This window comes from Physeter macrocephalus, chromosome 16, assembly GCF_002837175.3.
Source record: "Physeter macrocephalus isolate SW-GA chromosome 16, ASM283717v5, whole genome shotgun sequence".
Taxonomy (NCBI): domain Eukaryota; kingdom Metazoa; phylum Chordata; class Mammalia; order Artiodactyla; family Physeteridae; genus Physeter; species Physeter macrocephalus.
In genome coordinates this window covers 99,433,339-99,443,338 of record NC_041229.1, presented here as the reverse complement: position 1 = coordinate 99,443,338, position 10,000 = coordinate 99,433,339, and the positions used below count along the sequence as shown (strand labels likewise).

At 50.4% G+C, this 10,000-nt stretch overlaps 2 protein-coding genes across 5 annotated transcripts in view; one reads left to right on the top strand and one right to left on the bottom strand.

Annotated features, from left to right (window-relative positions):
• The first annotated feature begins 644 nt into the window (after positions 1 to 644).
• Positions 645 to 2,924, top strand: MPEG1 (macrophage expressed 1). The gene has a single exon (XM_007120248.2). The coding sequence runs from the start codon at positions 733 to 735 to the stop codon at positions 2,884 to 2,886; it is 2,154 nt and encodes a 717-aa protein (XP_007120310.2). The 5' UTR covers positions 645 to 732; the 3' UTR covers positions 2,887 to 2,924.
• Positions 2,925 to 5,078: 2,154 nt separating this feature from the next.
• Positions 5,079 to 10,000, bottom strand: part of DTX4 (deltex E3 ubiquitin ligase 4) — a 76,065-nt gene continuing 71,143 nt past the window's right edge. For all 4 annotated transcript variants that reach the window (XM_028501579.2, XM_007120250.3, XM_055078675.1 and 1 more), the window contains one exon: positions 5,079 to 9,130. In XM_028501579.2, coding sequence (XP_028357380.1) covers positions 8,897 to 9,130 — 234 coding nt within the window. In that variant the 3' untranslated portion in view covers positions 5,079 to 8,896. The remainder of the gene's footprint in view (positions 9,131 to 10,000) is intronic.

Genomic DNA, 10,000 nt, shown 5'->3' with positions numbered 1-10,000 from the left:
ATCCCACGTGCCGCGGAGCGGCTGGGCCCGTGAGCCATGGCCGCTGAGCCTGTGCGTCCGGAGCCTGTGCTCCACAACGGGAGAGGCCACAACAGCTAGAGGCCCGCGTACCGCAAAAAAAAATAATAATAATAATAATTGAGTAATGAAGAGCCCCGTTCATTTTTACACACCTATCCTGGTTACATGCACTTAACAATGGGATGAAAAAATTAAAGTTATAATAGTAGGTACCAACTTATTGCCAACTACACACACAGGAAAAGGAAACTGGTATTGAAGTCCCAGAAGAGAGTAGTCAGGGAAAAGCTGAAACATCAAGAGAGTGAACAAAAAACAAAACCAAAACTCTCTTTCAAAGCTGGAAAACTCTCCTGGGGGTAACAGCAAAGCGTGTGGTTGCACTTTTTCTGAGTGCCCACTACTGCTGCAGAGTAACCCGTCCTGGGGGAGGTGGGGGACAGTTAGGGTCGTTAACTGGTAAGGGTATAGGGCTAAGTTTGCATATCTAGTACAACACAACTTTTTCAAAGTCCTGATGGACCTTAATATTCCAGTCGACTCTCATTTCCCCATTTTGCAATTAGATTAGCCTAAAGAGGAACTAGTGGCTTTAGGAGAACAGCTGAACTTTTTGTTTCAGCAACGGCTTTCTTTCCCATCAGTTCAGTCTGCCCCGAGCTTGCTGGCTGCTACTTAGTGCTAGTGTGTCAGGCTGGGGCTGTCTGAGCCATGAACAGCTTCAGGGGTGCCATCCTTATCTGGGCAGTGTCAGCATGGGCTAAAATGAGCAAATGTCTGGGAGACACAGATGAGGATGGATTTCAAAAATGCAGGAATGCCTTAAAACTACCTGTTCTGGCAGTCTTACCTGGAGGCGGCTGGGATAATCTGCGGAATGTGGACATGGGACGGGTGATGAGCTTGACTTACACCCACTGCAGGACCACAGAGGATGGACAGTACATCGTCCCTGATGAGGTCTTTACCATTGCCCAGAAAGAGAGCAACCTGGAGATGAACTCAAAAATCCTGGAGTCCTGGGAGAATTACCAGAGTAGCACCTCCTACTCCATCAACATGGAGCTCTCCCTTTTTTCCAAAGTCAACGGCAAGTTCTCCCCTGAGTTCCAGAGGATGAAGACCCTTCAGGTGAAGGACCAAGCTGTAACTACCCAGGTTCAGGTAAGAAACCTGGTCTACACAGTCAAAATCAACCCAGATGCAGAGCTAAGCTGGGGGTTTAAGAAGGAGCTCTTGGACATCTCTGAGCGTCTGGAGAACAACCAGACACGGATGGCCACCTACTTGGCGGAACTCCTGGTCCTCAACTATGGTACCCATGTCATCACCAGTGTGGATGCAGGGGCTGCTCTCATTCAGGAGGACCACATCAGATCTTCCTTGCTCCAGGACAGCCAGAGCAGCCGCAGTGCTGTGACAGCATCCGCTGGAATCACCTTCCTAAACATCGTGAACTTCAAATTTGAGGAGAACTACACCTCACAGAACGCCTTCACCAAGAGCTACCTCTCCAACCGAACCAACTCCAGGGTGCAAAGCATTGGAGGGCTTCCTTTTTACCCAGGCATCACCCTCCAGGCCTGGCAGCAGGGCATCACCAACCACCTGGTGGCCATGGACCGAGCTGGCCTGCCTCTGTATTTCTTCATCAACCCTGACAGGCTGCCTGACTTGCCAGGACCCTTGGTGAAAAAGCTGTCTAAGACAGTGGAAACTGCCGTGAGATGCTATTACACATTCAACACCTACCCCGGCTGCACAGATGTCAACTCGCCCAACTTCAATTTCCAGGCCAACATTGATGACGGCTCTTGCGAGGGAAAAATGACCAATTTCTCCTTTGGCGGGGTTTACCAGGAATGCACCCAGTTCTCAGGGAATGAGGTTGTCCAGCTCTGCCGCAACTTGGAGCAGAAAAATCCACTCACTGGCGATTTCTCCTGCCCCGCTGGCTACAGCCCAGTCCAGCTGCTGTCCCAGACCCACGAAGAGGGTTACAACCACCTGGAATGTCCACGGAAGTGTACCCTCCTCATCTTCTGCAAGACGGTGTGTGAAGATGTCTTCCGGGTGGCCAAGGCAGAATTTAGGGCTTTTTGGTGCGTGGCCAGCGGCCAAGTACCTGAAAACTCAGGACTACTTTTTGGTGGCCTCTTCGGCAGTAAGAGCATCAACCCTTTGACAAATGCTCAGTCATGCCCAGCTGGCTATTTTCCATTGAGACTTTTTGAACACCTCAAGGTATGTGCCTCTCAGGACTATGAATTGGGATATAGGTTTTCCGTCCCATTTGGTGGCTTCTTTAGCTGTGCAGCCGGGAACCCCTTGGTGGATCCTGCCATGTACAAAGATTTAGGGGCACCTTCCCTAAAAAAGTGTCCAGGGGGTTTCAGCCAACACCTAGCCCTCATCAGTGACGGGTGCCAAGTGTCTTACTGCGTCAAAGCCGGGCTTTTTACAGGAGGGTCTCTGCCTCCCGTCAGGCTCCCACCTTACACCCAACCACCCCTCATGAGTCAGGCTGCCACTAACACTGTCCTAGTGACTAATCTTGAGACTGCAAGCTCCTGGATTAAAGATTCCCAGACCCACCGCTGGAGGCTTGGAGAGCCTCTCAAGCTTCGCAGGGCCATGAAGGTCATCCATGGGGACGGTAGTGGTCTGTCTGGAGGGGCAGCAGCCGGGGTCACACTGGGGGTCACCGCCGTCCTGGCAGCTGTCATTGCCCTGGCCATCTACGGCACCCGGAAGTACAAGAAGAGGGGATACCAGGCGGTCCAAGACGAGAGGCAGAGTTTGGTTACAGGCACGGCCGTGAATGGAGACGCCCTTGACCAAGAACAGGCACAGAGTCCAGCCTAGGCTCTCCCAGGAAACTATTTCTCTCGTCTCCAGCCAGAGCTTCAAGCATGTCTTTCATTTTTTCTTTCCACTTCTGCCTTCCCAAGTTCTGATGTGGCAAATGCAACAAAAGGCAGGTATAACTCTGTGCCTTTCTTAGGTCTTTGGGCCAGAAAATGAATAGAGCTACATGGACAAAGTTGGGGGAGGAGTTGGAGAACAGTTGTGACTTTTTAAGCAAAAGTCCTCCTGGAGCCTCAAACACGAGGGAGGTGTCTTTTCTCTACCTGCGTCATTAAGTATCTTCACCTGAATGCCCATGTGTAAAAAGAGAGGCAGGAGAATGTTGATATTTGAATTTGAAGAGGCATTTAATCTGAGGTCAGCCATGGTTTCCAATTCATGACCTCTAAGAATTTATGCCTTTAAGTGTTACCCTCCCACTATTTTGTGTTTTTAAAAAGCTGTCTGGATTTCATGCTCCGGGAGGCGGACAGAGCCCCCAGAAGACACAGGAGGTCCTGCTTGGCTATTGCTTGTCAGCTTTGAGGGCTCTGAATTGATGAACTGTGTCATCTCCTCTGGGTCCTCTCAACATCATCTGAACCGAGAGATGATGCCTATACTAGGCCCACTTTCTCCAACTTCACCACAGTTAAGACTTACTGAGACCAGGCCACTCTTGGACTTCAGACTAGTGTCATAAAGTCCTCAGAAAACATTTTAACATATAAACTTCTATTAGGAGGTCAAGGGAGAAGGGATGGTTTGGAGACCAGGAGTGAGTGAAGAAAGGGCAAAAACTAGAAAAGATTCTGGTGCTCATGGGAAATTGAAATTCTTACCCACAGCCAACTACTTGGTTTTGTCCTCTTAGCTCATCACAAATGGGCAAAGAAAGGAGCTGCAGGTTTGGATAGATCAAGCATTACCATCTCATTTTCTGTTACCAAGGTACAATCCCTTTCTCTTTCACGGATGGCCATCCCCCCTTTAGGTCCTCCCATCACATGCACACACGCACACACACGCACACACACACACACACACACACACACACACACACACACACCACATTCCAACAAGAAGTCTGCATTTTTCTGGGGGTGGGAGACAAGAAAAACGCAAGAAGTCAAAGTAAGCCCACACCTAAGTATTACTTCATCCCCAAAACCTAAACAGAGTAAAAAAATACCAATTATGTACCCTACCCTTATTTTTTTTTCCAGCAGAAAGGTGGTTGACATGATCAAATCAATTCTTTTAAATGAAACGAAAAAGGCATCCAATGTCATTTGTGATACATTTATTTCAGTTCCAGGCTGACTTCCCTGAGACGTCTAGCATGACACATGATCGTTACTTGGCAGCTGGGGCTTTGCCCAATTTTAAAAACAGTCTCACCTAATTGTAATTATTAGGGTGAATCTGTTAATATTCTTCTGCAACATTTTTTAGAGTTACATATTTCTTCACCAAATCAAATGTCATTGGTGAGTTATCTTTTATGAAGGCTAATTTGTCCTGTCCTCATTAACATTCACAGCCAAGAGTTTAGGCTTATATTAGGTCCTTCTTCTGAGGAGCTTGAAGCATCCCAGACTGTGGGGGGATGGGAGGAGGCGTCACACATTCCTCTCCCTGTGATACAGGGGAAGTGATTCACAGAACCTGAGTCGAGCTCTCAGCCAGAGACACTGATTTCTTCAACCTCTCTACCAAACCCCTGCTTCTTAAGCATTAAAATGTTCTCCTTAAGCTCTGGGTGTTTTGTGGGTATGTTTCAGCCACGCTAACCACTTTCCTGCCAATACTGACTTCCCCGTGAATTCTCTGAAGATGACTGAGTCAGAGAGACCAAGTATAGCTAAAGCCTCCCAGACTTTTAATGCACTACCTGCCCGTTGAAATTAAAAGTTCTTCACCAACTTATATTTCTAACAACGTTGCACATAAATATGCATTAAAATGTGTACTTAGGAATACTCTGTTCGACTGTTCATCCACAGGAAATCAGAATGAGGGAGTCTGTGGCTTACATTCATCAATTCACTTGACAAAATCAGAACCTCCATGAGGGGTTCACAGGCTCTGCTTTCAGAATGCTGCTTTCCTGACTGGCTAGCTCAGGCTGGTGTCTGTGGAAGGACTAACCACACGCCACGGACTATCAGAAATAGAGACACATTTGGGTGACAAAGGCGGCTTTGCAATTGCATTTTATTTTTGTGATCTCATTAGTATCGAGATGATCAATACTAAACATGTATTTGAAAAACAACAGCCTGTAAACTATTGAAACATACACGATATTGTAGTCAGGTGAAGGGAACTTTAAGAAGCAAAGGTTCATGGCTTTTAAGACGGTCTTTCCCCCACGGTTTCACTTACTTACTTCCCCTGCCACGTGGTCTGTTCCTTTAGAGGAACAAGAAGTCAAGCTAGGTAACTTGGTCAAACGTGTGGGTAGAAAAGATGTGAAAAAATTAGAAAAAGGGACTCTCCCGTTCAGTGGAAGGGCTTGTGGTTGCTTACGGACTTGGGGAGGTACCCCAAATGCCTCACAGGTCGGTGTACTGGTCTACAGAAAGCAGGTTGACGGCAATTTTGTGGTTGTTCATTTACCATTTATTGTTCTGCACATACACCTCATGAGCACCAGGTGGCGATGTCCTCTCACAGAGCAACACCAAGGACTTCAAAGCACGCTGGTTTCAAACAACGATTTGCAACAGGACATTCACCTGCCCTCTCCCAGACCCACCTCCTCCCCGCTCCCCATCAATGCCAGTGGCCACAAACAAGGAAAGAGGACAGGGCCCTTTCTTGTACCACACGGGACCTTCCCCCAATCCTCTCATGCCCACAACAGTGCAATACCAGGACGAGCACTTTTGACCAAGTATAAAACCACAGAGAAGTCCAAGCTTTACAAAAGGGGGATGAAAACACAAAGGCACACACAACTACACATACACGATTCATCTTCTAAGGGATGAGAATATAACAAGGTTTGTCTCCAATCCCGTGTGTCATCGCTGGAGACTCAGGAAGGGAGAGACTAGGCTGCTGGTGCTAAGACGATGAAAGGAAAGGCATGAAATTCCCTGCACGGGGCAGGGAACACAGCAGGGCTTCCGGTGGGAGAACTTCCTGTGTCAAAGTGATGGATGCACAGGGCCTCTGCTGGCGGGGGTTCTCACCGAACCCGAGACTGTACCTTTCCAGGTTGGCACGAGAGAGAGGGCAAAGGGATGCCTCCCACCTTGCCTGACACAGTGTTCGGAAGGAAGTTTAAGATTCCTTCTTCTGAGAAGGTCCCACAAAAGGAGCAGCATGAGGATGAGGTAGCCCCTACTGAGCGTCCTTAGAGAGCAAGAGACGCGGGGCACCGATACGATCAGTGCCGTAGAGGGGGGAAGGCTTGAAGGTTCGAAGATGAACTCTCACAGGGGTATTGCCCCTGGCACACTGCCTGCCTTACATGGTCCCTACATCCTCTTCTTTCTGCTCTTGGCCGTCCCCTTCTCCACCCACACCTTCTTCTGCCTGATCCAGGGAAATCAATCTCTGCCCACTGCCCTCTGCCAGTTGTCAAAGCATTCTCCTTTCTTTCCCATCTCCTACTGCACAGCTCTATCTACCCATTGACGCTCAGGCTGTTTCCTCATCCCACGTGGGTGAGGAACCCAGTGGATACTTGGCAAGGGTGCTGAATGAAGGTAGGGATGGCACTAGGCTTATAATGAGGCTCATCTCTGGCACGGCGTAGCCTTAGCCTGGCAGAGGGCATGGACGTGACATCAAAAGCTGCAGGGATGTCTCGTCCATTGAGTTCAGGTGTTTCCTTCCCCGCTGTGGCAGGAAACGGCCCCATGGTGCGGTGAACTCAGGCCCTGGTCTGCTGGGGAGATAAATGACTGATGGGCGAGACTGGAACTCAGCCAGCAGGAACAGTTCCTCCTGTCAGGGTTCCCTCTGCTGGAGCCGATTAACACCCCTATAGCCATTTGGAAAAGGAGGGGAGCGTGACCCAGAAGCTGGGTGACACCCAGGTGAACCCACTGGCCACCCTACAGTCAAAACGCCTGCAGGCCTAAGAGCAAGCAGCTCGGAGCCCGCTCTCAGAAAAGCTTGGCTTCTGCTTCGAACTTAAATACCATTTTTGAAGGTTCTTCCATTTCCATCTTTCTAGCATCGAAAACCTTCCAAATACTATGAAATATATATGCATATATATACGTCAAACCCCCCAAACATGAGGTATATAAATTCAAATTAGTATCCAGAGGAACTTCCCCTAAACACGTAGTTCAAAGAACCCACTTTCAAAGGGAGGATTGGGTTTCCCTTCTTTTTTTTTTTTTTTTTTTTTTTTTTTTTCAGCAGTACGCGGGCCTCTCACTGCCGCGGCCTCTCCCGTTGCGGAGCACAGGCTCCGGACGCGCAGGCTCAGCGGCCATGGCTCACGGGCCCAGCCGCTCCGCGGCATGTGGGATCTTCCCGGACCGGGGCACGAACCCGTGTCCCCTGCATCGGCAGGCGGACTCTCAACCACTGCGCCACCACGGAAGCCTGGGTTTCCCTTCTTGATCACCCTTCTCCTCCCTGACACACAATTCCTTCCTTAATGGGAGCTGAAGGGAATGTCAGGGAGGGGATAGACAGGGTCCTGGGACACAACCCAGACACAGGTTGGACTGGACCCTAATGTGGCCCCAATCCTGCTGGGAATGGGCTAGAGTCTCCCTCACGCTCTGGGTCATCCTGTAATCGATGAGGGAGGTGAGGGGCCCAGCAGCACCTCCGGGCTCTGATTAGCAAATGTGCACGGAGACAGATTGAAGCCCTCGTAGTGTGCCTCAGACCTCATCTTGAAAGAGATATACAAAGGGGTCAGTCCAGCCCTCACCTTACACATCTTCCCAAGCAGAGTTCTGTCTTCTTCTGGGTCCAAGTTTACTATGGGATGGGCTGGCAAAGGGTGAGGCAAGTCAAGGGCCCACAGCCTGGCTGTTTCATCCCCATCAGAATTGGGGGTTTGACATCTTGCAAAACACAGTGTGAGAACACGATGGGACCCTCCACCAACCTGGCCCAGCAGTGCACACACGCGCACACACGCACATGCACATACACATATATGCACGCACACAGATGGCACAGAGCCCAGCCTGGGCTCCACTCACAGTGACTGGATGAAACTCATGGAATCTTTGAGCTGGCCTGGGATGAGTTGGGAAGAAGGCTATGGGCTCCTCTCCCTGAGGACTGTTCAGATGCTAAGTTGGATGCAGGCTCGGGTCTGATCAGAGAGGGGCCGGAGGCATCGTGGGATGCCGCCCCAGAGAGGAATCCCAGAGCCTTTTCATCTGGATGCCTCTTTGGACAGGTCAAAGGTGGGAGGAGGAGGGAGGGCCCAGAGAAGCCAGGGCGATGATGAGAGCTGAGCCTGCTCCCAGGAGCCTGTGCCACCCTGACCCCCTTGGCAAGAAGCGCTTCCTTGCTGTACACCGAGGCATGGATTTCTGACGTCACGGCAGTTTCGCGGTTCACCGCTTTGCCCCCCAGTCTTGCACAGTGAGAGCTCCTCCCTCCAGTGGAGGAGAGAAAAGCGGAAACTCCGCTCTCGAAGCAGAATGGGAGCAGCAACAAGCCGGCTGGGGCATGAACCTCCGGCTTCACAAGGCCAGGATGAGGAGTTGCCCATACCCTAAGCGCGCTACCCATGCCCCCTGCTTAGGGGGGTGAGGGGGGGGTCCCTGCCTACCCAGCACCAAAAACTCCATGGGAACAGACTGAGGCTGGCCCTCATCCCACGTCCCCTTTGCGTTGGATGAGGTTTGTGGATGACACCACCTTATTCATTCTGGCTGCTCCCCGCAGCCTGGGGCTGGGAGGGATGGGGGGTGGAGACAGGACAGGAGGGGAGACAGGGAGTTGGGAGGGCATGGCGCCAACTTCCACCTTGACTCTCCCCACTTCCTGACCTGTGGTCCCGTGGCCTCTCCCACCCCAAAGCCCCTCCGGTTCAGTCCTTCTCCTGGGCGGCACTGTCCTCAGAAATGCCCTGGGCAGCCAGTTCAGCCAGCACATTATCCAGGTAATTGGCATCTGGGTAGCCGTGGCCAGTGAGATTAGAGCCAAACTCTGTCTTGTGATGGACCTCATTCCAGATGACGGTATCGGACTCGCCCGTGGTGCTGGACGTACCGATGGCAAAGATGAGACGGCGGTCCCAGGCCACAAGCAGCAGCTTCAGGACCTAAGAGAAAAGGCAGGAGATCAGAGTCAGGCATTCCGTGGTGGTCAAAGACTATCCCTTGGGAACTGGAGAGTCCTCCCAAGGGTCCTAGCCCCTCCTGCATCGTGATGCCCTAAGCAGCACAGTGAATAGAAAGGGATTTGGAAATGCAGTCAGGGACCTGCAGGTTAAGTCTTGACTCTGTCATTGACTAACTGTGTGACCTTGGACAAGTTACATCACCTCTCTGAGCTTTCATTTCCTTACTTATAAAATGGCAGTGGTACACTTTAACCCCTGAAGGCTGTGCGTAACTTAGGGAGCGCTGTGTGAAAAGCACTTTCACAGTAGTGCCTGACATCTACTCAACGAATGTTAGGTGCGAGCATCATAGCTGCATTTTAAAAGCTGGGATCTAGGCAGCCAAGGCACTTATGATCTGAGATCTTCTGAGCTATGCCCTCCCCCGCCATGACCACCACCTGAATGTGGTATTAATTGATCCACAGCTAAGGTTGTGGAATATCTCTCCAGGGACACGGTGGAAGCGTTTTGACCTCTTCCAGGCTATTTCATATTTATTTTCCCATCTGACCCTCACAGCCACCCTTTGAGGCAGGTCTGGCAGGTACTAGTATTATCTCCGTTTTATAGGTGAGGCTCAGAGAGGTGTTAGGGCTTGCAGAATGTTCTAACTGAGCTACGTTAGAAAAGTCTTTGGGAAGATGAATGCCTGACACCCTGACCAGCATGAAGAAGGCACCCGATAAAAATGCACTGGGTTCAAGACTGAATGACTATAACCACGGTGTGAGCTGGAGGTGGGGAATCTTAATAGTAATGAGAGTAGCAGGCGTTGAAACCAAGAGTTACCATTTCCTGAGTGTTTAC

Bases quoted from the DNA above. Each gene is read 5' to 3' on its own strand.
- MPEG1 (XM_007120248.2), top strand. From the start codon at position 733: ATGAACAGCTTCAGGGGTGCCATCCTTATCTGGGCAGTGTCAGCATGG.